Genomic DNA, 27,905 nt, shown 5'->3' with positions numbered 1-27,905 from the left:
GTGTAATTACCCGTCCGTGTCTGTTCCGGCCATCTTAACTCACGTTTGTTTTGGGAAAAGAGTGTTGGGTTGATCCTAACAGCTGACTGACCATCCAACACCACTGAAAAGCTCCGTTAGGATCCTGCAGTAAAGCAAGCAGGAGTTACTGCTTTCGGCTGAACTGGTTGCTTGAAAAGTCAAGTTTTACAGTTGCAAAGTTTTACAAACAATTTTACTGATGCAGTGTTTGCATAATACAGTAAATGTAATTAAACAAATACTTTCTGTAAGTAAATCATGATTAACATCGTTAGAGCTTATGTACTGGGATAGATTACACCTGATCACTGTATTCAAGATTCTTGTAAACAAGAATTCCTTATCGCTTGTAAACATCTGTGTTGGTACACAGGTATGTATCTCCAACCAAAATGTAACTCGTGTTAGAAGCTCTCGTTAGGAAACAGTAAACAGTGCCCGTTCTAATCAATCAAACTACTGCCTTTTAAAAAGATCAGAATACAATCAGTCACCTCCATGTTAAATAACTTTGAAACAATCACCTTAATTAGCCTTCATTTCCATAATTACTGATCTCAGAGAATAGTTTTGCAAAGAGGAAAAATAATCAACTGGCTAGAAAAATTATTCACAAAGCACCAGCAGTTGTTTGTTTTGTTTTGTTTTTTAATAAAGGCTAATTAAGCAATTAATGCTCTAATACAAACAATTAGTAATTGATTTCTAAAAGTTTTTTTTCTACAGAACCCAGTTTCTTATCCTCCACAGCTATTATTTCAATAGCTTCGGGGGGAAATTATGCCAGTCCAGTCTAAAATGGCCACCTCAGTCCAGGAATGCAAAGAGATTTCAAAAATCTTTTACAGTCGCAGGTTTTTAATCAAAGTGTATAAAATTTTAGTCTTGAAAAATAAGTATAGATTGTATACAGTTACTGTGCTTGGAGACTGAAGAGGACAGTGCACCACTCAAATGGCGCAGGCATACTGAAAAATGCAGATGAGAGTATTCCTTAAAACTGTTGGTGTGTTTTGTGGTTGGTTTTTTTTTTCCCCTTTCTCAAACTTTTAGCCTAAATAGGTGCACAAAGTATCGTTAGGTGGGAAGTCTAGTTGCTGGCAAGGGACTGATGAATAGGTGGCTGGAAGCAGCGCACGTGTTCCACGGGTGTGCTCTCTCCATCGCCGGACTTCAAATACTTGTCCAAAATAGCAATTATTTCATCGTTCAGAATCTGGAACTTGCGAATTCTCTCAACCATTTTCTTCAAAGGCTGCGAACGTAAAAAAAACCGGACACACAGGAATTAGCTTTGGAGATGAAAAGCCTTAGACACAAAAGCAGCAAATGCTGTTACCTCACCTCTCCCAGCAACGTTATGAATGTTTCCCTTCCACTGCTAATCCAGTGAAAATCCAAGGTGCACGTTGGTTTTTGACAGTGCTGCTTTTTGTACAAAAAAGGGCAATTTACAGCAGCCTTGTCATAATCTGAATGCACGTATGAGACATGGAAAGCATTAAGAAAATCCCACATATTCAGGAAATCAGAATTCTCACTGACCAGCCTTCAAACTCCAGCGCTAACGCCTTAATCTTTTGTTCCTAAAAACTCTGGTGCCCTCATTTTCAGCATTTCATTCTAAAAAGCGATTGCTACGTCTACACCGCATCCGAGCACAAACAGCCCTGATTTATTGTTGTCTTTATTACTACAGCGAATACAGAATAGGTCTTTTCAACTCACCACATTCTTTATAACCTCGTCTTTGCCGTCATGCTTTTGGACTTTCAACAGGTGGTAGCAGAAATCCAGCACATCAAAGCGACGCTGCTGTCCCAAAAGCACAATGATCATACAGCCAGCCCAGTGCAAGCCGTCTCCAAAGCACTGCCTGAAAGAGGAAACGCACCACATAAAGCACGTTTCACCTAAATCTTCAGAAACGTATCCCCAGGAAATGCTCGGTAATCAGCCATGATACTAAACTACATATATATCACTCTAGAATATGTTTGACATTAATCTAGAAAATACGGCAAAGTCTCCAGTAAATTAAGTTCTCTTTCCAGATACCACAAGCGATGCAAATGGTTGCTTAATGAAGGAACAGAAGCCCCCCCCCCCCCAGTTTTACACAATGTAGAGCTACTCCAAAAGCCTTTACCCCCCATTAGACTCCAGCGGCATTACATTTCATTTTCAAAGGAAACAACGCTTTGAAAGAAAACAAATTGGGAGTTCGACACCACTCTGCTCCTTTGGACGGCAGGCAAGAAAGGAAGCAAGCGTCCTATACTGTTGCCTCCGTAATTGCTCAGTGAAAAGCATGTCACAGCTCAACGGTTTACTGAAATAAGGCTATCATCAAAATTAACAAAACCAAGAACTACAGTTCCTGGTTAACTCATGTTAATCACGTTAACTTCCAAGTGTTCATTCTTGCTCTTAATTCAGAGAAGAAAATACTTGTTAGAAATATATGCACCAACGTTCAGCTGTTTTATTTAAGTTCAGCGTCCGTAGGGGTCTGACTACTATTGAAAGACGCGTGCTAGGGCCCGTTTGTTATGGGATCACTCATTATACAGTGGCAATACTTAACATAGAGGGTTATTTTTGTTAAAGATATAATTGTATCTGTGTTCAGGGATTATGAGCCCCTCCCAGTGATCGCAGCATTTTCCCTTGTTTTCGCACTAAGCTCTTGCAGACAGGCAAACAAACGCCTCCATTCTAGGCCCCCCCGCCAGTTACAGGGAGGACAAGCAAAGTACTGTTGCCCGCAGGTGGACCGCTGGCAGCTGGCAGTACGTACTCCACAGTGAACTCATGCGTTCCCACGGGGATGCAGTAGACGAACTGCATCGCGCTCCAGAGGCGATGGAACTCCACGCACTCGTCCACGTGCATCACCCCATTGCTGGGCAGGGGCCCGCGCCAGATGGGATCATCCAGGAAGGAGCGGATCCTCGTCAGGATAACCTCAAACATGGACAGGCCGCAGCAGAGGCGTTCTTTGGTCAGCAAGTCCCCTTCCCTTGCGATTGCTATTTGCTAAGGTGGAGAGAAAAGAAAGTGCAAAATCCTGGTAAAAGCCACTTGACCGCAAGACTTTATTTAAAAAAAAAAAACCAAAACAACGCGTTTTTCAGTTTCACTTGGTTTATTCTAGCAGATGTTCCTCCTGACTTGAAGTGAGGTCAGAGGCCACTAACCTGGGATTCAGTTCAGTGGAAAAAACATTCAGAGAAAATTGTAAAAGCCTTTTCGAGCAGACAGACTTGAAAGTAACGCTAACTGCAGTAACGCTGACCCTGGACTAGTCCCAGGGAAGTTTAAAGAATTTTTTGCCTGAACGGAGGCAGAAAGAAAACCCAAAGAGTTCAGCGCTCTGCTGCTAGTATGGGCAGTAGCTCCTGCCTGCGCTCTTCTGCATACCTCCCTCAGCTGCTGCTGTTAGAGATGGGAAAGCTCCGAAGACAGCACCAACGGGCTCAGACAAAACCCATGAACGGCAGTGCCGGTTAGGGCTTGCCCCATCACATTGAGAGCGCTCTCCTACAGTGCAACAGCACCCACCGAGCTGCAGCACATAGGATGATAAAAGCAGTCTGAAGTCTGCTTCAGAGCACTCCCCTCTTAGTTTCTACTATTCACATCTCAATCACTTGTAAACTGCTGAGGTTAGCAGGGAATTAATGTACCGCTCACACTGAGAGAAAGGAAAATAGTGCTGAAGCTGCAAAGGCAGTTCAAGAATGCTCTCTCTGGTCATTGTGTTTCCAGGAAAGCTCAACTCAGCTCATTTTCCAAGAGTTTCTAATCATCTGGCTGAGAGAGGAATAAATTGTTTTTAAAAAAAAAATATATATACACACACACACGCACACAAGAAAACTGATTGCTTTTGGTGGAATTTGCACGAGGACCTCCCAGGCTGGCCCTTATCCAAGAAGGTATCACGTAGCAACGTACATACAAATTTTCCCCAAAACATGCCACTTCCACCCCAGTCTTAAATGTTTTAAATTTCTGTGCTTTAAGGGCTTTACCAACTCCATGGATCTGAAAAAAAAAAAATCCAACAAACCCTGTTGTGTGAACAAGCTGGATGTGCAGGTTGAAGTTCTGACACAGCTATCGGCACGTGTGAAAGGACAGGCTTTCTAGTGCTCAGAAATTTCTTGAATTGCCTCTGACACAAATGAGAGAGATTACCTGGGGTGTTCCTAGTCTTTCAATGAGAGGAACCAAATGTAGTGGAGCATATTTTGATTCTAGTCTCTTCATTTTAGCATCGAGCCTTTCACCCTCTGAAAGAAGAAAAAAAAAAAAGAGCACATGGATTCATTTAATTGGCAGCCGACTTAATTTTATAAATTGAAACTAAGCAAGAAAATTCTTATTTTTACACAATCTTTATTCAGCGCAGTAGAAAACTGGGTAAGTTATTTTTATAGGTCTAAGTAGTTCGTTAATCTTCAGTGTGCTTTTAGAAAAATATATATTTATATTTTAAAATGTTGCATTGTATGTGCAAACAAAAAGAAACCAAGGATTTGTAGTAGAATACATTTAATTAACTAAATTGAAGACCGAATATAAGGCTCTATTATGCTGCTGCTGCTAACATATTTGACTCCCACTTGTACTAAGCCAACTAAATTATCCTTATCATAAATGCTTGACTCTAGAAGGTGGGGTACGATGAGGGTGGAATTCTGTGTATAACAAGGCTTTAAAAAGTAGTTGGCACCCCCTCATCACTGGCAAGTAGGAAATGTTCTCCGGCAAATGGGAAAATACTGTTTACAATGGTCTGGTTAGTTTTATGCAGAGATGCAAGTAGCTACGGTGAGTCTGGAAATATTCTCCAAGACTTTTACTGACGGGATTTCTCCAAGCAGATCAGATCAGCTGCTCTGGCAGCGAGAAATGGAAAAGAAAGGAGACAGAGGAGCAACACAGAAAGAAGAGAGGCGTGAGGGGGAAAAAAAAAAGCTCACTTTCTGATGATGAAGGATGAGGAAAGCAGATACCAGAGAAGCAATCCTGCAAACATTCACCACTGCATGCCCAGTTCAGTAAAAAGGCATGTGAAAAGTCTACTGGGACCAGGGACCACTTGTATTTACTTACTCTGCTGACAGACTTCCTATACCCTGTATGATCAAGCCCACCCCATTTAACTGACAATCATATAAGCTACACTGCACCTTCGGGAAAGCCTCTCACCACATCCACATAGAGGAGCAATACTGCCCTGGGTATCCATCCCACTTTTCCCTGTCACGGCATTCCTCCTCTTCCTCTTGTAATTTGCACCGAGCCTGGCTAAGAAGCACCTATTTTTCAGCCAGGCAAACAGGCCTGAATCTGCTACCTCTGTCCTGTAATTAACAGCGGTGTTGTAAAGGATGGCTGGGGACGGTCACCGAAACCACAGCAGCAGGCAAGACAAGTGGAAAGCATTACCCAAGGAAGGTGTTTTCACTTAGCCGATACCTTTGACGTGAACTCTGGGCAGGATATTTTGGAACGGCGCCGCATGCAACAGGTCACACACTTCCTCTAGGGACTGGAACGAAATGGAAACAAGAGGCATTTAGGTCCGAAGAATCCCCAAACCACACCAGATCCCCAAAATGCGCTTCCAAAAGCACACCGACGCCATCGCAGAAACACCAGAGGGCAGCCAGCCTCTGCCGCCGCCGCACGGAGCGGCTCTGAGCCCTCGCTCTCCTCACGGGATCGCTCCCAAAGACGAGTTGATCTCACCAGGTTACCTTGGATTCCCAAATAAACTCCAGCAGCTCTCCTCCCACCCTCAGCTGGCAGTTTGTAAAGGACAGGGTATTTATTAAAAAGACTAATGCAGAATGAGTAATTTCGGTGTGAAAGCGGCAGACGGCTCCCTGCGCAGACAAACAGAGCGGTGAAGAAGATGACTCACTGCTTGGTTATTTTTACCAACACTATTCCCACAACCTATCGTGGCAGGCACATCTCCCCTCCAGGAGGGCTGAGGCACACGACAGCAGCAGTGAACCACCTCTCAGGAAGTATTTTATATCTTTAGGGACGGGGGAAAGGAAGACAGATGTCTCCTGGCTCTCGGCTGCTGTATGTACGTGCAGAGAAAATGCAGAGATGACCAGAAGCAGACGCGTGACTTTGCTAAGCCCCTCTCCTCATTTTTGGAGCAGAGGCCTTCCTTGTTTGTAATCCCTCAGCGCTGGTATTAGAAGACACGTTCATCAGCCATACCCTCGGCAAAGCCAGGGTACCGGGGCTCATGTGCCTTTCCCTGGTCTAATTCCTTGATGTCAACAACATGAAAATGCACGTGCTAGGCAGTCAAGATTAATGAGACCCACCCACTAGCAGAAACGCACTACAGACCTACATTCTGCACCGGGGTAAAGTCTTGTTTAGTTGTGATAGATGACCACAATGGAAAAATACTGAAATACGTGACAGGACATCGGGGCACCACTGAGGGCAAAAACAAGAGGAGGGGCAGCGAACAGGGGTGTATTACTAGAAAGTGTCACCAAGGTGGTGTCCCAAAGAAGGTACCTCCAGTGCTGGTGTCACTTTGGTACACCCTCAAGCGGTGAGGGCCCTCGCCTGCCTGGTCTTTCGCCACGTACCCCGTTAGCCTGAATCCAAAGTAATCCAGTTTCTCATTTTGTTTCAGCTACCCCATTACTGAATACGGGTTCGCTGCTTGTCACCTGGCTCTCTAATTACTCTCCACCACATGGGAGGGATCCTCTAACACCATGAACAGTACTCCGAGGAACAGCATGTCTTTGTTACCTTACCTAACATCAACAGCTTTAATACACCCTAGAGAAGGAGGCTTACGCAAGGATTTATTTTTGTGCAATGGCAGGCCCCCAGCCAGCTTGCTGAGGAAATGATGTAGCTGGTTCACAGTCAGCAAAGATCTCTACGTGATGGGCAGCCCAGCCTCAGCGGCAGCGTGTGCTTGCACAGCGTGGACAGAGCACCCCGTACACACAGGCAGGGGAGAGACTCCCCACCCAAGTCTCGAAGGCGCAATGGAGGTAAAGAAAGGGAAGACAGCACACCCGTTGCTTTTCTGGCCCATAAGCAATGCCCACCTTTCCCTCTGTAAGCACCCAAAAAGCATGAAGACAAAGAAATTACACGTCTGGCCGTTTTGTTTCCACAGCAGATTGTATAACGTGAGAGAAGAGCAGGAAAAGAAAAAGAGAGGCAAGGATAAAGAGCAATTGTAGCACCGTGCCCTCAGCAGCGGGCAGCTTCGCATGCTGAAAGGTAGAGGCTAGAAGCAGCCAAAAGACTGGACATGTTTCACAGCTTCGTTCAAACAAGGCCAGATGAATATCTGGCAGAGCGGGCGCCACTGTCAGCCATCCTAGCAGCAAGAAGGATGTCCAAGAAGTCCACGTTAACTTTGTGATGCTTCAGATGACAACAGGAATGACAAATAGGGAAGGAAAATAACAGTACCAGACGCACAACTTATTCACATTAAGAGAGTAGCCACCCTGTGACTGACTGCAGGAATACTATATTTGATCATAATTTATGATGAAGGTCATATTATTTGATCCTCAGGTACTGTACACGAGGCAATGTCTCTCACCCAGCAAAGTCAGGCATCGCTGCTATCTCGCAGACATGAAAGCCTCTGCAAGACTGTAAGAGATCAGAGCAAGGAACTGTTTCTACCCATCTGCCCATCGGCAACAGCAAACTTGGAGATTTCAACCTTGTTATTTATGACGTTAGCAACAAAATTTGAGAGTACATTTTGAGAGACAGATGGGTTTTCAACTAGCACAGCAGGCACCTACCAGACTCTGTTCAATGAGGAGGCAAAACAGGACGGCATTTCCCACTTCCCGCAAATTCTGGAAGCAGACAGTCTTCAGTTCTGCATATTCAACGATGTCCTTCAACTGATGGTGAAAAAACTCCAAGATACCTGAAATCAAAAGAGAAGCAAAAAAATTAAGTCTCAGGAGCCAGAATGAAATCTAGTGATGATCACACAGGCACACCTGTTACCTTGGGAAAGCAGACAAAAGATTCTGGTCATGTGGATAAGAGTCATATGGATCAGGACTAATTTTTCTTTCTGCCTCAAAAGCACTCCGATTTCTAACCAGTTTGCCTATTGAAAGCTTGCGCTGAATATGCATAAATATATTGTATCAGAGCACAGCTAACCAAGGGTGCAGGTTTATAGTTCTCCCTCCGTGTATCAGCACATGAGATTTTTTTTATCTCCAGACGTGCAGCCTAGAGAAAACTGAAAGGAGCAGTATTTAAATACATTGAAAATCAGAGGTTATGAAGTGTTAAGCCAGTGGTGTGCTGACCTTTTTAACTGGATAAATCATGCAAAATGAAGTGCCTAGCTTCTCACTCCTAGAAAAGGGAGCCAGTGTAAGAGGTAAGAAAATAACTCCCAGGGGCAAGAAGAGAGACTAGGGCTCTCGTCTGCGATTAGCCCTGTTCCAGCCTCTCTCCCCAACCTGCCGCACCACCCGACACATTCAATTCACAGCTGTTATTTTCAAGGATGACAGAGCCAGCAAGGAGCAGAGCGCTAAAGATACAGGGAACAGGGGTGGTGTCAGGCTACGACTCTGACAGTGCCACAGCCAGCCAGAGGTGATCTGCAACCTCACAAAACCATGAAATACAGAAACCACAAGTCAAGCTCCGCTGGCAAGGGTACATCAGATCCTGCTGACAAGCACAGTCAGAACACTGTTTCTGTCAAAGTTTTGCCAAAGGCTGTTTAAAAAACAGCTAAATTATCATTTTAAAAAACATGTAATTTACATAATCATATGTCTTTTCCACTAAACCTCTCTCAAACAACACTGATGCTTAACGCGCTGGTGGATTTCCAGCTCCTTCCCCCCAGCCCCAGAAAGGTTGTGCAGTCCCTTGGTTAGAGGCAAGCCCAGGAGACCTCGGGCTTGGCAGCTTCTGCAGGGACCCAATCTGGTCAGCACCGCGGAGATTAAAGTGATGTGCAGGATGGGCGAGGAAGAGCAGAGAACTACAGTAGGTCAGACAGCTCTCTGGCTTTTTACAAGTTAATTTTTATCAGTATTTTTCCATCTGTCTGCATAAGCCTGGCCCTTTTAAAAAGCCACCAAAAACCTCGACTGACGACAGAAGAAAATACATCCTGCAAAGCTTTCGAACTGCGTGCTACATACGGCACTTCATTTCCATTACACTGCATTAAGTCACCCAGTTAAATCTCCACCCAATCACATCTAAAGCAATTGAGAGGAGACAAGGAAAGAGAGCACAGATGCCCCCCACCACCTTCCCGTGTGCTCCTTGGGTGCAGCTGACGAACACTTCCCATGCAGGAGATTAGACTTCGGTATTTACCCAGCAAGGCAATGGCTGAGAGGGGAGCGCGCAAACGTAAAATACAGCCTGGAGCGTATCTGTGCCAAGGAAATCCCTCAAATTCAGCAGAGGAACTTGAAAACGTACTGTGAAGGAAGGACTGTACAGCTAACCCACACACTTCTACAGAAAGCCTCACGTCATTAAAATTAGTAACACAAAACATCAATAAAGTGCACGGCGAGGGGATGCAGAGCTGGCTCTGTTACATCTCAAAGAACTGTTTGTCAATAGAAAATTTGCAGTAAATGAGTGTTCCCACACACGTTCAGTGGAGATAAATTTCAGACCTAACTTGAGTAGTTTAGTGACTCAATAGAAAAGCAAAACTGAAAAACTAATGGAGATAGTTCAGATGTAACGAGTGCTTGCTGAGCTTGATTTATTCAGAGGAAAACACATTTAAATCTAGCTAAAAAGCAAAGAAGTCATGCCAGCACATCACCAACTCCCCCCTTCCCATAACATGGGGGCCACGTAATGAAAAAGCTCTGCAAAAGACTCTTGGTGTACATTCAACGCTGCGGTATAAAGGCCAATTGCAATCCCCCGGTGTTTGAGCAGCAGTGAGCACTTGTGTTTGCTGTTTAAACACACCTGCCCACGACGGCAATGAGGTGCTGCAGTGCTGAATACTGGGATTCCCGTTTTAAAGATGAGGTTGAAAAGGCAGACTGATATAGCAGAAAATTTTTCACAAAATTTTTTGGTGCTAGGAGAAAAAAAATGCAGAGTGACGGCACTGAAGCAAGCTTTACCGCAAGTCTACAGTGCGTTTTAGTTACACGCCCTAGTATTTCCTTTGTGTTTTTCCCTGTTGATGAAAGGGCTTCCACACCTAGCAAGAAAGGTCTTCTAAGGATCAACTGCTAGAAGTCCAGTCAAATAATTTCCTCATACGCAATCAAATACCTTCCTCATACCAAGACTGGATACCCTTCTGGAAGCAAAAGTCCATTGCGTCATCCTGGACTTAGGTCTGTGCCACAGAGGAAATCAAACTAAAATACCTACCAACGCTTCTGGTCTTAGTATCCACGGCATGTACACAGAGATTGATGGTGAGCCAACAGAAGGGCTGGAGGACTCCCTGAAACACAGTGACTAACTGTAGACTTCTCCACATAGTTGCCACGGCAAGAAAACACTACCCGAGCAAGGACAGACATGGGGATGTTTTTCCCTTTATCTTGTATGGCGAGTGGGGAGCAATTTGGTGAGAAATAGAAGCTGAGCAGAGCAGCAAGGATGATTCTGCTACCGCAACATGGAAACAACTATTGGTCGTGAAGGGGATGGAAAGGCGGGGACGGACAGGGACGGGCGGAGGGACGGCGTCAGACTCTCTCAATCCCCCGCCCAGCCTGTGGATTTTGTGGGGAGTTTCAGAAAATTGATTGATGCCCAGAACGATGCCAAGAAAATTTTATCAATGTTATATGGACAGCTCTGAAGTGAAATCTTGAGAATAACCCACATCACCTACGGCAAATATAATGGAGCAGGATGGCACAGAGAGAAACCAGGAACAGCACAGAGGACTGTGACCAGCAACAAGGAGCTCGTACTGAAGGTGCAACTGAAACCAAAGCAAGACTGTAAGTCCACGCAAAAGCAGCAGGATAGCAGAAGTCAAAGAGGCTTGGGGTTCATACCACAAAAATACATATTGTCTTTTATAGTCACTCCAAGTTACAGAGTCCCTCTCAAAGTCCTTAACGAAGATCCTTACTTCTTCGCCCAAAGCCCCAGTCTCCATATACAGAGATATAAACACACACACACATGCATTCATGAACGAATTGTGTCGTTATTCTCAAAATCTGACACCCAGTATTTAGCATGCAGTTGTTCCAAATGCCGCTATCAACAGTGCGCTGCTTCCCCTTAGATGAAGGGCTTGATTTACCGGCAAAACAGACGAAAGTTTACAGAGCTACATAGGCTCTTTTTGATGGAACAGAAATGACACTGAAAGCACGATCTGCTCCCCAGTGGAGTCCTGTGGCAGAAATACATCATCATGTTTTCATTAATGTTTGAGCAATGGCATTCCCGATTACACCTCCTTATACTGCACAGTACACAGAAGTGTATTTTCATGAAAGACTACGCATGCATACTGAAGCCCTGGAAAAAGAGCAAGTCTCTTAGGAAAGTTAATTTCACTTAACTGCATGCAACCTTCCTCTTTCCCCTGATTTTATTTGTGGGTGCAATTGGAAAGTTACTGAATTAGTTATATATACATAGCATTCTGCAAAGCAAATGAATCAAGGCTTTTTGCTCCTTCTCTCCAAGAAAGCAATTTTAACTAAACCCCTCTATTCCTGCAGATGGGATGATATTAGGTGTCATAATAATTGATCTTATAATCCTAGTTTCTGATTTACACAGATCTCAACAAAAGCAAAGGCTGTTGATATAAAATAGATCCAGTAAAGTACCGAAGATTAGTAAAGGATTAGGTTCCATCTCTGCTCCCAAAATCCTATCTCAACAGCACTCAAACAGCAGATGCCAAGTTTCAGCTGTGCAGTCTGTACACTAATTAATTTAGGAAGTCAGACCAAATCAACACATGCAACACAAAGCTGGTTGGATTTCTTCACTTTGGTCACCTTTCATTTTCTGTAAAACAATCTCAGTTCACACCTACAGACTCAAATCAGACATGTTCCAGAGCTTGTAACAATTCTGGTACCTAAAAGATTAGGGCAAAAATTGGCTATTAATTCTAGAACTGAATTGCTGACTAACAACAAGCTAGATCTTGAATATAATTCTTGGTCTAGTTGTGTTACGGATTATTTTCTGCAGAGTACTGACTTCACTATTGTCAAGTAAAATTTGCTGATCTGCAACAGCAGAACGGCTCCCAAGAAACAGGGTGCTATAATGATCTTTAGTTTATGTTCACTTTCATACAGACCTTCAAATGGTAGCTACAAATACTTCTTTGGCTCACAAGAGACATCGTTAACTCTGCATATCAGCAGTCATGCCATTCCTTTTAACAGAAATGTCTGTAAGGTTTAAGCATATGCATGTATGTGGGAATTACGATCACGGAGCCTGTGCACTGTGTTTATTTTGCTAGAAACAAATATCCTATTTTTCTGCATATCTAATCAGTCCTTACTGCCCTTTCACAATCATCTAGGTGATTTGGGTTGCCCCCAAATTCTTTCAAATAGTCTGTGATTCCCCCCCAAATCTTTCTCCAATGTACAGGTTCCAGAAAAACCTATGAATAAATTCCCTTCATATTCTTCCCCATGAGGACTCAAGCCATCGCGTCCCTACCAAGAAATTAACTTATTCTCCTACTCATCCAATCTGATCAAAACCCTGGGATAACGGGAAGCATTACTAGCTCTTCTGCTGTGCCCCAAGTGACGCTTCCCCAGCAGCCTCTAGCCACTACTGCCCTCCACCACGCTTCCCGGCCCAGGCTAGCTCCAGCTCCTATTAGACCCTGACCCAAAATATTCCAGAAAAAGGAGGGGTGGAAGACTGTTTTTTGCCAGGTTGCTGTGCTGAAGCAGCTCAGAAGGTGTTGCCAACAGGGAGAGATGGGAACACAGCAGCCGGCAGCACGGGGCACTGGGAGGCTTCCCCAAACTGCCGTGCAAACACGTGGGATTTCAAGAGGTCATGGCCTGGTGTAATGAGTGTTTTGCCCTGCACCAGCTTTGGGTGTTTTGTTTCTTTAATTTTTTTTTTTTTTTTAAAGAAGAAACATGGAAATGCTATACTTAGGAAAAAAATACATAATTAGGCTACTTTCTCACCAAGTTTATATCTTGCTAAGCTCAAAGATGTTTTTAAAAAAAAACCTTTCTTTTGCAGGGGTGATATACCAGTGACAAAAGTCTAAGCCTCATCTCACAGCAGAGCTAACAAATTACTTTCCTCATCGTGTCCAATGACACTTCAGAGTGGCAGGACATGAAATACTCATTTATCAAAAGCAGGAATGCCGTATTCAAATACTAGAAAAACAGCAGAAGAAAATGTTACCTCCAAGATGAAATTTCAAGTTTAAACTCTTATAGGCCAGTATTCCTTTAAGAGCTTTAGCAACTTTAAAAGGTCCCTTTAAAAATCCTTATGCTTAATGTATTTTTAGACAAATATTTTTATGACTACAAGATGAGCAAGTTCCCCACTGCTTTAGAGTGTTCCTATGGAAACAAACCCATTGGCGAACAGGAGTCCTGAACAACTCTGATGCCACTGTCTGTACCCTGCTCCTTTTAGCAGGAATAAATCACCATTTAGAAATCCACAGGCCTAGAGGGCTGATTATGTAGGGCTCAAGGAATTGCAATCGGAGTCCAAACAAAGCTCTCTAAATGAAAAGCCTGAAGTGCATGAAATAGCTAGCGACTTACTTACTGAGCATACTTAAATCGCTTTGCATATGGAGAATGGACTCAGGAAATTAATTCTGAATTGATAAATGCATGTTACATCAAGACAGACGAGAATCTACATATTTAATCTGTAGATCAGAATCACAGTTTTGGTCTGTATGTGTAGGTAGTGCCGATTATAAAGAAATTATTTGTTACGAAGGAATAGAAGCAGCACACAGACACGCTCCGTAACACCCAGACTTACTACTACAACTACTAACTTCTGCAGGAAGCTTTCGGAGGCAGAGGAGGGAACAGGCAACAGTTGGCGCGTATTAGCTTGCATTTTCTGTGGCGAACCAAGCAAACAAGGTGTGGCAAAGACTGCTACAGAGGAGAATTTAGCACAGGAAGGAGAGGACAGGGATTCAAATCAAGCACGGTTTGAGCCTGCCCTTCTACAGTCTGGCAGTTCCCCTCAAGATGCCAGATGAGGGCTAAAATCTACAGCACGTCCCCATCGCAGAGAACGTTTTCCTTTATCAGTCAGAGCTGCTCCAAGGGCAGACAGCTCCATGATGGAGAGGCGTCAGAGAGCACAACGCGGTTCTTCAGTGACGTGAGAGAGGGACGGAGGTGCCCTGAGCTTCCACACGCATTTTCTGTCTAGCATCTTCGAAAGGAAAGGGAGAGGCGGCGTGACAGTGCTATAAAGGCTGTCTCTACCATTTCTTGGAAGAGACTCTCCGGGAAGTTAAGTGTCCACTGCTAGAAATAGTTCAAAACAGGAAAAATACATGTGGTCAAGACAAAACCTGTTAGGAACAGGGGCAGGGAAGGAGCACAGAATCAGGCTGGTTTTTGAGGTCCAGTCCAAATCTAGTCACTGTGATCTTCCATCATAACACCAAGAGTTACTCTGATCTCTCAGTACAGTAGGCATCTAAACATACGGGATTTCTTTTGCAAGAGTAAATATGAGGTCAAAGCAGTCTGTGACCTCTACAAAACAGGAAAGCGATGAAGGGTTGTAAAATGTTTTAATCAATCCTGTGAAGGCTACCATTCCACAAGGAAAGTTTTGCCTTTCCTATAGGGTAGATTGCCTTTTAAACTCAAGAGAAAGTTTCTGCTTAAGTCTCTGGGCATCTCCTGCCAAATACTTAATCCTTACAGGTGAGGATTTCTGGCAAGAGACTATGAGCTTCCTCATGTCACCTGCAGCATCGCAGACCCTGGTGATGCGTAATCTATATTTGAGAATACCTACTGCTTTTGTGGTCAGACCTTAACGAGTGGCTAAAAACCTCAGCTAGATTATTTTTATACTGCTAACTACCGTGATTCATCCATTTCTATGCTCCAGGGAGAAAAACAGGAAGGAAATGCTTAGCAAGTCCTTGATTTCGTTTAACATTGGTACTAAGCGTCAAGCAAGCTGTGGGAAGGAGAAAAAACCCAACCTCATTCCAGTTAGAGTGGCATTTAATAAACCTAAGAGACTCTGGAAAAATAAAGATATACTCAGGAGGTGGGTGGCACATGGAAGGATTAATTTGTGTTAATTAGAAGTTGCGGAGGAGGAATATTTTGAAGGGGGGGGTGGAAGCAGTTTCAGAATTTCAGTGAACAATATGATAAATCCTAATTAGCCAATTATTTCTCCATAGTGGCAAGCAGCTTTCAAAGTCATTTCTTCTTCTGCAACTGTCACACCTCCTGTTAAGTGGCTAAGATGCGCCCCACACAAGCCTCAGACAAAAATAAACTCTTCTGGCAGGACCAGTTTGCCTCTCAGCAGTAGCACTCCCTTTATCTTACATTTGATAAGGGCAAAGGAAGAGGGAATAGAGGCTTTTCCAGAGAATCAGCATTATCTAAATTAAACATTTAAACGGAACAAGTGCGAGAGGCTAACTTGCAGAGGGAAAAGCTCAACACGCTTATGAGAAAGACTAGAAATAGAAACTATTGTGAACATCCCACCTCAAGATCAATTTTGTCATAAGGCTGTCTATATACAGACTGTCATCCTTTTATTTGCCCTAAGCATAGAAGTCTTAAAACTTTATTAAGTACTTTCAGAAAGCCCAGAATTCAGTGATTCCTGTTACGACAAAAAACAAACAAACAAAGACTCAGTGCTGATTAATAGGAGAGAGAAGAAAGGGAGGGAAAGAGAGAGGTACACATGATCCAGAAGACGGTGATTAGTATCATCTTACTAAGGCTACTATTGTAACACCAAACATGAACTAACCTGGAGAACCATACTCATGTCTTGGTAACCTACAGATCTTGGGCATCACTTCCATCAGGGTCTTGACATACTGAAGAATCGTCCCTTGTAACTAAGAGAAAACGGATGTGTGTAAACACGTCAGTGTTATTGAACTAAGAAACTTTACAACAAATTGCTCTAAAACAAGCTCTAAAAATCTTGCATTTAATTCTGTCAGTCATCATCTTCAAAAAGGCAACTTTTTCAAATGAATACGGTTGCACTTTCCTTCATGTGGCATTAGCCACCTTTTGCTACAGGAAGAGTGGCACAACAGCTAAGGTCAGGAAGGTAAAAAAGAGGAAATCGTGTTCTTCTCTTGCAGACTATCGTCTAGCCAATTTTAGATTTTTGGTAAAAAAAAAGTTGCATTTGAATGCTTTCAAAAGCAGCAACAACAGAAAAATCCTTAGCATTAGGTATGTCTGTAACAGCTCAAATTGGCTATTCCGGACATACCAGTTAAGACAGAGTCCCAGCCTACAGTCAGTCTGCCTTCCTCTCACTAGAGACCCGTCTCATACCTGTCTCCCTACATCTGAGCATCTGCATCAGGCATCAGCAGGATACCTCCCCCAGGCCCTTTAAACTCCTTTATAAATGCCCAAGCGTTCAATGCTACCTTTAATGAATTGAGACGATTTACCACTTAAATAAATAATAAAAAAAAAAATCCCCCCAAAACCAACAACCAAAACTCAACCCCAAACGATGAAAAATACGTTTTCCTCTTTTCCTGAAGATCAGGCCATAGTACCCCTTCAAGCAGGCTCCAGTCTTTCTAGAACGTCAAAAAAGTACTTAGAACATTGTGGGAATTACTGTAAACAAACTGCCAAATGTGTCAAGTGTCTGAAGTGAGATTATGAGAACTACAGCTATCCCCCAGTACAGTTGGATAATTTTGGCAGCATGCTCCTTACAGGCAACAGGGACAGGTTGGAAAAGACCATTTCTTTGGCTTAAACTTAACTGCAATGCATTATGACCGTATACATAGATACTAACAATATAGCGAACAGCCAGCCCCTCAGCCTCCTCCTAGTTACAGAAAAGGCCCTTTCCAATACAAGATACCCAGGCTGTATGGATAACTTCTTCAACATCTGGTCTGAGCACTCTTCTAAATAGGCTTGATGTTATCCATTGCTAGATCAAGCACAGAGATTAAACCTTCCTTGTTATTAAGGTGCCATCTGTCAATGATGTTATTAACGAAAGCCCTGAAGTTAGGCAAGGCAGAAAGCACACTCCAGCTGTTCTCAAAAAATATCGAGAAAGTGAATTTACAGTACAATCTTTAAGTTGAAATCAACTAATTTGAAACATTCATACTTTTCCAGCGTTTACCCAGGACCTAACAGCATAGGTCTCCACAAATTAAATTAATCTCCAATGCAAAATCCAAGGTTTTCAAAACACTGCTCAGTCTACCAAAGCACATCATCTATTGCTTTCACAAGACATTGAGTACTCTCAAACACAGTTTATACTGAACTTCAATGGAAGTAACATTTTAATTAGTTTTATCTGAGATCTTACTTTCACTTTGTTTTTCTTGAGACATTTCCTATCAGAAGCCATTTGGAATAGCAGAAAATGAAAGACAATTGGCATACCAAGCTCTTGACGACTTTCAGCAACTCCTCCATCACCACAGCAATACCCTGATACCCAAGAAGTCTACAGATGACTTTGAAGTGAGGGGGACCAACAAAATTCCTGTAGTTGCTGTAGATGCTGGAATATGCCAGATTCAACGCCTAAAACGAAAGAACAGATATGATTAATGAGAATTTCAGCTGTCTGCATCTTTATAAAAATCTCATTTAAACAGCATTTTAGAGCATATTAAAAATGAAATAACAACTTTGTATCTCACTCTCCAGGAAGTTAAAATACAAAGCTTCCCTTTTGTAAGGCAGGAACTCCAACCAAAATCTCTGTATTAGCAAGAAAAACTTGTAAACGCTTTTTTTTCCCCACCAGGCATCTTCCACTTACCATTTATAAAGCCGTGAACATTTTCTCTTCTGTATTTTTCTATTTACACAGGTATAAAAGAGTAGTCAATGCCAATGTTCAGATCCCTGAATTTAAAGCACAGCTTCTATTCCTATATCGTCCATTTTATGTACAAAACATCTTGAAAGAAGTTACTTCAATTTTCAGTTCGTAATAGGTGTTTTAAGTCTCTGAGGACTCAACTACGAAGAAACAGCCTTCTGCAGTTACTGCTCTCTGCAACCAATAAATAAGGATCTCTCTTTTTCAAATCCCTTAGCTGTACACAAGATCAAAGCAAATCTAAGTCTGGGATATAACCTCATAGAAATTCTTCCAGAGTTGTATAAATAGGATCAGGTGCTTTGCCATATTAATGACTATTTCTTCAAAGCGAACACAACTGTACAGACCGATGCTGCGTAAGGATTTAGGAAGTGTTTGCTGAAGCCGCGGATTAAAGGGGAGTTAGCTAACCTAACGTCCTCCACTTCTGTAAGTGGGTTGTACTCCTAATATCCTGAAATTTAATTTTAAAAGGGAATCTCGTCAACATTTCTTGCAGAAGGTTCTGGTGTCTTTCCTCTTCTTTTCTGCAGTTTTCATTCTCTCTAATACATGCATGAAAGACAGTGTACTGTTAGACTTGCAACTCCACACACATCAGCTATAACAGAAAATTTTCCTTCACCAGTATCCAGGAAGAACATTGACCTTCCCTCCAATGCAGATCCTGCCCCAATTATCCATGCAAGTCAATACCAGATACTGTAATACATAGCATTGCACAAAGAAACTACTAGGAATTCAAGTCATGAAACTCTACCAAGCTCTTGAAGGATTTTAGCCTCATAAAAGAAAAGGACTTATAAATCATCTTTAGAAGAGATCAGGATAGAAGATCACATTTTTATTTATGTTGTAAATCTCTATATAAAAAACAGTTTCCAACACGTTTTGAACTGTGGACTTAGAAATTTAAAGATTGGATTCTAGACTGACATATAGCGAATGCAAATTTGGCAACAGGTTAACACTTCTTGGCCACCTTTTGTGGATGCCTTCGATGTACTTCACAAACCCTCATGGGTCAAAGATTGTTGCATTATGAAAGAAATACATGAAAGCACAGGCTCAGAAGAGACCATCTAGGTCATAACAAGAGAGAACTAGAGATCCAAAACCAACTTTCTGAATTGGGCAACTCCTGACCTAAGTGAGAAACTTTGCATATGTTATTAAAACACACACACACAGAAAATTACATAAATTTTATCATGCTTCAACAACCACAGAACATTATAATCAGCAATTTATTTCTGCAATGTGAGAATTCAAGAAGTTGCCAGTACTGAAATTTACTTAAAGGTTTAGTTATATTTCTTACGTGCCTGAACTTCTGTCTCCATCTGTGTGAAGAAACTATATAGCAAGACAGCCTGACCTCCAAGAAGGTGGGTTTTGGGGGTTTTTTGTCTTTCTTATCTTGAGAGTCCTGGTGAACAAGAAGCTGACCACGAGCCAGCAGTATGTCCTCACAGCAAAGGCAGCCAACAGCCAGCGGGGCTGCATCAGGCAGAGCACTGCCAGCAGGTCAAGGGAGGTGATCCGTCCCCTCCACTCAGCACGGGTGACACACACCTGGAGTACTGGGTCCAGTGATGGGCTCCCCAGTACGGGAGAGACATGGAGAGACCTATGGGAGAGTCCAGCAGTGGGCCTCAAAGATGATTAAGGGACTGGAGCATCTTACCTATGAGGAAAGGCTGAGAGAGCTGGGACTGTTCAGCCTGGAGAAGAGAAAGTTCAGGGGGATCACATCCACATGCATAAGCAACTGATTGTCGGAGTAAAGATGACAGAGCCAACTCTGCCCAGCAATGCCCAGTGACAGGACAAAGGGCAATGGGCACAAACGGGAAATCCCATTTAAACATCAGAAAAAACTTCACTACTGTGAGGGTGTCAAACAGAGAGGCTGTGGAGTCTCTGTCCTCGGAGATGTTCGAGACCTGACCGGACATGTCCCTGAGCAACCTGCTGCAGGTCACCCTGCTCTGGAGGGTCCCCCGGTCTCAGCCGTCCGTCAGTGTGGGAAGCTCTGTTCTAAGGACTGCGGGCTTGTGTTGATTTTGTGGAGGAGGGCTGTTTCCAAATACTCAGCCGTCTTTTCTGTGAACGCAAACTAAAACAGACACTTGGCTAATTACTGGACTCCTAATATACGACACGGTCGTGCCATTAGATCGGAGCTGGCTAAAAGGCTAAACTCTAAACACACCCCACCAGGTGGACAGCCTAAAGCTGCATCCCTCTAGTGCAACGTGTGCGTCTGCGTAGCGCTCTGCTTACAGGAAAGGGGTCTGGGGCATCGACGGGGGAGACAACTGGTAAAACCTTAAGAAAATATGTGCAGATGAATGTCCCGATACACTAAGCATTTAAACAGTTGTCCCTAAAAGGTGAGATTTCATCTTTTGCTTTTGATGTTTCCAATCAGGTAGGTCTCCACAATAAATGTGTCCAAACTGTCTATTTTGGCTATAGTCAAAGGAGAATTTTACTCCAGCAGGTTAAAGCATTTTACTGCTGTGAGGTAAAGGGGAGGGAACTCCTCTTCACACAGCAGAAATTTGTCATAGAAAAGCAAGCCCTAAAAACATGATTTCAGTATTTAAAAACTCACCAATACATAACAATAAGAAGCCAGCCAATCTAAAAATACATCTTTCTTTAATGTAACCCTCATGGGGAAGTACCTAAAAACGGTCCACCTGTAAACGCTTACGGATTAGCAGAGCTTTATAAACTGTGACAAGGGATTTAGAAAACACCGTCACACGCCACTGCCGCTTCCCCCCCATTGATGCACAAAAGCATAAAATGCTTAGGGAAGAAGCCACTAACAAAGTTGGGGGGGGAGGAAAGGAAGGAAAGAGAGAGGGACCTCTGTTTTGTTTTTTTTTAAGCTATGCTTGCTCCCTCCCCTGCTTAAATTAAATTAAAAAAAGGAGGGGGGGGGGGGGGAGAGATGCTAGTTGCTGATGTCATCAAAGTGCTAACATTAATCACTCACAGCATCACTGGTACAGGCACAAGAGCATATAACAGGGATGTTCAGGCAGTACACTGTCCAAGGGGAGGCAAGCAAGCCAGGGGGGAAAAGGCATTATTTTTTCCCCTTGTATGTTCTTTGAAAAGCAAGGCAAGAGCATCTTTAGACAAGATGTGCTCTTGCATGAATCTAAGTGGAAGAGACAAAGAAACTATGCCACCAGCAGCATCGGCGAAAAAAAACTGAAAGCACCAAGGAATGAGAATTCAGTCCAGGGAATCTGAGGGGAAGAAAAAGCAAACTGGCAAGCAGAGATCAGGCAGGAAATAACTCATGTGAAAAAGGATACAGAAAATTTAGTGTTTATGTCATTTTCACAGCAGCATCACCGTATGAAAATTCTGTTCTGAAATTTCCGTCAGGAAGTGACGGTAAGTACTGACTTTATAATAATCTATAAAACATCAAATGGGTTTTCCAAACATTTACATGCCAGTAATTGTATATCTTCTAATAATTGATGTTTTGTAATAATTAAAAAAACAGTATTATTGTTGTTCAATTAAAATCCAAACATTCAACTTAGAAAATGCTGTGAGGATGAAACTATTGTTTCTAGACTGTGTTAGGAAGTGTTCTATAAAAATAAACTACAATTTTAAGTAATTGGTATCTACCAGCTAAAGAGAAGACAAATGAGCAAGTAAAAGCTCCGATTTTACTAATGCGCCCGATTTTAGTATCTGCAGAAGTTGGGTAGGTGCCAAAATGTGTCTGTCTAATAAGTTTATTTGGTAGCAAACTCAATTCCTTTATATTGTTGCTGTATCAAAAAGGGTGCACTTACCACATGATTAGAAAGGCAGCATCTACCCAGATCAGTCATATCTAAGGCTCATTGTAATGAAAATGAACATACATCTTTTTCTTCCCACTTCCCAGTAAGTATAATCCAAAAGCCTCGAGCAACAATTTTCATTCATAAACACAGAATTCTCACTAGTAATGTAATGTAACAATCAAGATCCCACTAAAATAATACATATTTTGCCAGCCTCCTATCTAGTATAAAATACAGTAAAAGTATTACAGAATAATTTCAGAATATGTTATAAGCAATAGTTATGAGCTTTCTTAATTGGGAAAATTTTCAATTGTAAATTGTAATTTAGCTAGGAGACTTAACATCTGAAACCTGATCATTAAAAAAAAAGTAATTTTTATAATGAAGTCATAAACAATGAAATACAGTGTTACTGTCATGGGAATTTATGTTCATAAAAAAAGCAAGAAACTTTCACAGTGGAAAAAACTTTCACACGAGTGCCACTAGAAACTGAGTATTAAACTACAAGAGAATCAGATTAAATTGCCAAGGTAGGCTCTTTTGAAAAAGTTACCCTCACAACTGTAAAATAAAAAAAACTCACCCAACGAACAAAAATATGCACTGGCTGTTATTAAGGTTTGTTTTGTTATAAAATAACAATTTTAATTAAAAGTCTACCAAGGCGGAAGTCAACTTTTTGTCCTGAAAGGAAGATATTCTTTAACAGAAACATTTAAAAAATTGCAGAAGATAGATGTTTTCCTTACACTATTTACAGTGGTAACACAAACTCAGAATCTCAAAATATTGGCAGGTTTTCTAATGTTAATTTCATTATGAGGAGGAGTATCAGTTCAGGGCAGACGGACTATGGAATTACATACAGTCACGTAGCACAGAAAAGAGTATGAGTTATTTTTTTAAAGATCACTATTTATCCAAAGGGTATGCTATAGCGAAAGCTGTACTTCACCAACTAAGCCTAGCTTGAGAAAGCTTTTCCAAGAGGCTGACTAGCATCAAGACTAAATATTGTGATACTGATGCCACCAATGTACAGTCATCACAGCCGCTGCTCTAGCAGTGGCTACAGGTGTGCTAACTCACCAGCAAAAAATGGAGAGTATCGGCGAGTAAGAAACTAATGTAAAATTATATTGGAGACAAAATAATATCTGGTGATGTTTCCACATACTGTTCTGTTTTTCAATTGACTGTGACAGGCAAAAATCAAGACTTGTGGATGGCCAGAGGAATTTATCCCTCAAGGTCCCCTCCTGCCACCCCTCACTTGCCACTTAACATAAGAAAACTCACTGCTCACAAAAGCAAGCTTTGAGATTACAGAAAACACCAAGTAAGTAAAACAAAATGCAAGATACTCAGACTAGGGAGAAAAGCAAATGCTGCATTTCTTTCCTTTAAACAACAAACAAATCCAAACCCCACTTATCAACATACTCATTAGGCAAGTATTTTGTGTGACAGGTAAAGAGTTAATTAGTTGGACGGTCAATCTGTCAGCCTTTAGTCTAATGCCAAACCAGACAGCGGTTCAATTCAGTTTAGATTTCAATGACTTTTTTTTATGACAGTTTGACTCATAACATAATTTTATGTTAAATATTAAGCTTTTTTTCCTATTAGAAATGTTTGTTCTATTAAAAAGAATACTCCAGCGTTGCTCCAAAGGAGAGAGACATTTATTAATGCATCTGTTTAAACTTCTGATCATTTGTTTCTCCCTGTGGGAGGGGTATATATTTCAGAAGTACAAAGCGTATTCACCTCTCCCCTTTATAGTCTTTAAGAGGTTTTGTTTCCCTTTATGTTACCTAACCACAAATTCCTTAAGCAAAAATATCCAGTGACCTTATTCTAGGGACTGTCCCAAATACGTAGGCAGCGTGTATACCAAAGTTGACACAGAGGCAAATTTTGAACGGGATGCTGAGGGCCAGCATCTCCTCATTCCCTGTCGCAAGCGCACAGTCATCTGAAAAAAAAACTGTGAATGGAAGTGGTTCCCCAGTTGCAAATTGTGCAAAACACACCGTCTCTCATGGAGACAAGATACAACTGATCACCCGGACAGGCAGCAGCTCCGGTTGAATTTCCATAAGCACGTATCTAGCCTTTCACTTGGGAAAAAAGTACACAGTTTAAAATACTCCAAACTTTATGAACTCCCAACTCTCACTTTGACGCAGCAGTACCAACAATAAGAGCATAGTTTCCTAATAAACTCCTTTCCTAAATTACAGAGCACTACGATTAAGATCCACACGACATTTGCAGTGCTGCAACTTCTCAGTTACCTCCCTGGGAAACTAACATCTCCCCTTTCCACAGCAAGATCAGCCATCGGGAGAGAAAAAAACCTACCTAACAAAAAAACCTACCTAAGCAACAACCCGATGGGAATAACCGTCCAAAACATCACAGGAAACACGGCAATGGTAATTTGGCCAAAAATGGCCAGTTGTGCCGACAGCTTTTACAGCGTCATGTACCACCCTAACTGGAACAGCATGCTATCGAGTTACTCGAGAAAGAGCTTTCAGAAGGAAGAGAGAGTGCCCACCAGTCGCTCCTCCTTTATTGTTGAAAACCTAACTCCACTGACAACATACATCGTGTGCGTGACCTGCCAGTCCGCAAACCCCTCCAGTGACCAGTGCAGAGTTTTTAACACGCTGGAACGAGACCCGGCATCCGCGAGCAACACCAAGAAAGAGCTGGCGCTGGGCATCTGGCTCGTCAGCAGCGTCCTGCTCCTCATCATCGCCGCAATCCTCCTCTACGGCTGCCTGCACCTCCTGTGCCGCAGGAGACGCGAGCGTTTGCAAGGGCGAAACGGGACCTCCGAACAAGACCACGGGAAGGCATGGACCAAAAGCGTGGCATACGCCTCGGCGGAGCTCGGCGGGCAGAGCCAACTGATGCAGGACACCGAGGAAAAGCATGCGGGTGGCATTCAGCTGGCCACAATCATAGAGAATCCCTCAGCGTGCACGGACCCCGTCACGCTGACTTCCAAAAGCCGGGAACAAGTGCCAACGACAGGACAGTGCTCTGCTATAAATTAGAAACCTTTTGTCAGGGAGGAGATTTTTACTACGTACGACATCCCAACTGCTTCAAATGCATTGTGTGCTTTGTCACCGTTCACGACAGGGAGCTCCGACGGCTCAGCGCAATGCTCCCAGCTGTACCTCCGGTGTCACGTCCCTTTCCAACAGCCCGTACGCAGTCAGAGGCAAAGGTCCAGATACCCAAGGAGTGAGCACTTCAGCTGCACTCCGTTAGTTAAAAATGAAGCATGTAGCAAAGTAATCGGTTTACATTTTGAGGGGATTTTTTTAGTTGCTTTTCTTTAGTCTAAAACAGCAAACAAATATAAAAATGAACCAAAAGTGACCAAAAGACTTTTTTTTTTTTTTTTTTTTTTACGCTAGCACAAAATTAAAACTGAGTAGAAGTTTTCTGATGGCAACCCAGACTGCTACACTACAGGGAACTGGAACATACACCCCGCGCACAGTGGTTTGCCAGTGTGAGTTTTACGCCCACAATCCCGACTGCTTCTCAAACTACACACTACAAACTACTACACTCAGACTACGCACTTCGCCGACCATGGTGCTCTCCATAGCTCCCACCTGAACGAGGTCAGTCTCAGTGTGTAAGCTAAACTCACCAGGATTTTAATGGTATACTTCTGCCTGTCTTTGAAATTTCCCCTCGGTCTAAAAACATAGGCAAGATAGCAACTCTGTAAGAACACTTCTAATGAAACTAAGGAAATATCCTGGGCTATCGTATTTTGCACTCTTCTGTATCCACCACAAGCTACCTTCTGCTTCACGGGCAAGTGACTCCCTGTAGAGGAAACAGAGTTCAGAGAAGCAACTCCTGGCCCTTCCTTCTCTCTTTCCCTTTCAGTTTTAATGATAAAACTCATTCACCAACTGCAAATTTCTATCCAACCACAGAGTACATTTTGTGTAGCCAAGGGGCAAGGAAGTAAAAACATGCCAAAACACATTTTATTTTTGTAACAATCAAATCTGCTGATTATCTCACTCTGCCTTGAACTTCACAGCAAAGCGCCAAGAAAGGCCCGTTGGACAGAAATCTGTTCACCCTCACAACACAACGTGTCTTGCCTGGCTTATGTGTATGTCACCGTGTTTTAAATCTCTTCAGTGCATTTGTGTTCCATAAAAACATAATAAATCTTAGTATTGCTGTATTATACGGTATTTCTAAAAAAAACAAAGATACACTGTGACTGCAGGCATTTTAAACTGCTATTGACACGAACGTATGCGCAAAGTCAGCTCTTGTTGACACAGCTCAGTTGTACCAGCAAAGGCTGGAGAACTGCTGGCTGGGCAGCTGCCATCCCTTTCCACCGCACCCTGGAAGCCAAGGTGGTGTACAGTTTTGGCAAGAGAGCGCCCGCCGAGTATTTCACAGCAGGCAGCGGGTCTTTTCAGCTACCGTATTTTGACAACATTTCCCACAACCTGTGAAAGACGTCAACTCTCATATTGCCGGGAAGACACGAGCTGGCATAAGTTTGATGCGTCGTCTTTACTTTTTTCTGCTAGGATAGGTACGACACACAGAAACTTGCGCTGAATGGTGGCAAGTATTACTTCTAGAAAACGCTTGAAAAGGCATCTTTATTGTGTTAAGTTAGCAATAACATGTTTTCCACCCCTACATGGCATTTCCTCCAGCTGACACATGTTTTTCTTTGTCTTACACACCAGTCTTAAATAAACTGTGAAGATGACAAGTTTACTGCTGTTTCAAATGAAGGTGTTTCATGAAACAGACACTGAAAAGCTCGCTTCGGAGCATGAAGCCAACACTACAGATTTACTGGCAAAAAGGGGCAGCTGGGTAGCGGGGACAGAAAAAAAATGCTTTAAAATGATCTTGTAATCAAATTAACGTTAACGCTTCTCTGACTAGGATTTCATCAGAGAGAAAAGATTATTTTGATGTTAAAGGGATGGAGCCAAGAGACACATTCTCATCTCTGCCAACATCTTGGGCCCTTAAAAGCCTGTTTACTTCTCTGCATCTCTGTTTCTTTATGTGGGTTTTAAGGCAGTCCAATACATATATTTACATGCATTTATATTATACACACATGTATATACCATACTGAGAACAAGGAGCAGTTCAGTCTTAAAGCAGTTTTGAGGCAATTCACCTACTGAATTTTGTTATTTATATACAAACACATATATACAAAAACACACATGTATACATCAGATTGAGAAGGCAAGGAGCTACCATGGAAGTGCTCCCAGGAATGGGATTTATCTCATCAAAATATAAAACTATTCCACCCAAGGAGTTTACTGTGCACTACTCAGACAAACATTTATATCACCTCACAAGCAACGGACCACCTTGCACCCGCTGCAAATAAGCAATGCATAAGGAGTGTCATCTGACTTCTGCACCAGTTTTGAAGAACTCACGTCACCACACACTCACAGAGCTACGAGTCTTTGACTCTTGCTCAGAAAGTTTTATTAAAGATTCATTCAGGTTCATTCTGGCAATTCGGTGTTTTGGTAGTTCACTGTGCAGTTTTAACAGTGATCTAGTAAGGGGCAAACATTCCAAGTGATTACCAAACTGATAACAAGATGCCACATAGTGCAAACTGATGTTAATTTGTGCACCAGCAGTAGATAAACACATTATATTCACACTGAGAAGTATTTTCCAAAGGGGTCTTTTTTCACAAAACAAATGACTTAGCATCTACAAAATGCAGAAGATATACAAACATGAAGATCTTTGGAAAATGTTGTATAAGCCAGAAAGGAAGCTCTTAAATTCTGGTCTACACAACCTCTATAAAACCAGGTACTTCATTAATGTGCAAAGTTAGTTTCAAATCCC

At 42.4% G+C, this 27,905-nt stretch overlaps 2 protein-coding genes across 5 annotated transcripts in view; one reads left to right on the top strand and one right to left on the bottom strand.

Annotated features, from left to right (window-relative positions):
- Window positions 1-196: 196 nt before the first annotated feature.
- The window catches only part of CYFIP1 (cytoplasmic FMR1 interacting protein 1), an 80,515-nt gene continuing 52,806 nt past the window's right edge, over window positions 197-27,905 (bottom strand). For all 3 annotated transcript variants that reach the window (XM_076358809.1, XM_076358801.1, XM_076358817.1), the window contains 8 exons: window positions 17,703-17,846; window positions 16,063-16,153; window positions 7,857-7,987; window positions 5,512-5,584; window positions 4,225-4,319; window positions 2,822-3,060; window positions 1,750-1,897; window positions 197-1,276 (listed from right to left, as the gene is read on the bottom strand). In XM_076358809.1, the coding sequence (XP_076214924.1) occupies window positions 1,112-1,276; window positions 1,750-1,897; window positions 2,822-3,060; window positions 4,225-4,319; window positions 5,512-5,584; window positions 7,857-7,987; window positions 16,063-16,153; window positions 17,703-17,846 (1,086 nt within the window). In that variant the 3' untranslated portion in view covers window positions 197-1,111. The remainder of the gene's footprint in view (window positions 1,277-1,749; window positions 1,898-2,821; window positions 3,061-4,224; window positions 4,320-5,511; window positions 5,585-7,856; window positions 7,988-16,062; window positions 16,154-17,702; window positions 17,847-27,905) is intronic.
- On the top strand, window positions 21,179-25,457 carry LOC143170453 (fibronectin type III domain-containing protein 9-like). 2 transcript variants are annotated; one of them, XM_076358788.1, is made up of 2 exons: window positions 21,179-21,573; window positions 24,324-25,457. In XM_076358788.1, exon 2 carries the CDS (start codon window positions 24,389-24,391, stop codon window positions 25,058-25,060), a length of 672 nt encoding a protein of 223 aa, XP_076214903.1. In that variant the 5' UTR covers window positions 21,179-21,573; window positions 24,324-24,388; the 3' UTR covers window positions 25,061-25,457. The 2 variants fall into 2 exon arrangements, with proteins under 2 accessions (XP_076214903.1, XP_076214894.1); XM_076358779.1 differs by having other exon boundaries at window positions 24,236-25,457.

The sequence above is a fragment of the Aptenodytes patagonicus genome, chromosome 1 (genome assembly GCF_965638725.1).
Source record: "Aptenodytes patagonicus chromosome 1, bAptPat1.pri.cur, whole genome shotgun sequence".
In the NCBI taxonomy this organism is placed as follows: Eukaryota; Metazoa; Chordata; class Aves; order Sphenisciformes; family Spheniscidae; genus Aptenodytes; species Aptenodytes patagonicus.
The sequence above is the reverse complement of the archived record's forward strand: the minus strand, read 5'-3'. Positions and strand labels throughout refer to the sequence as shown.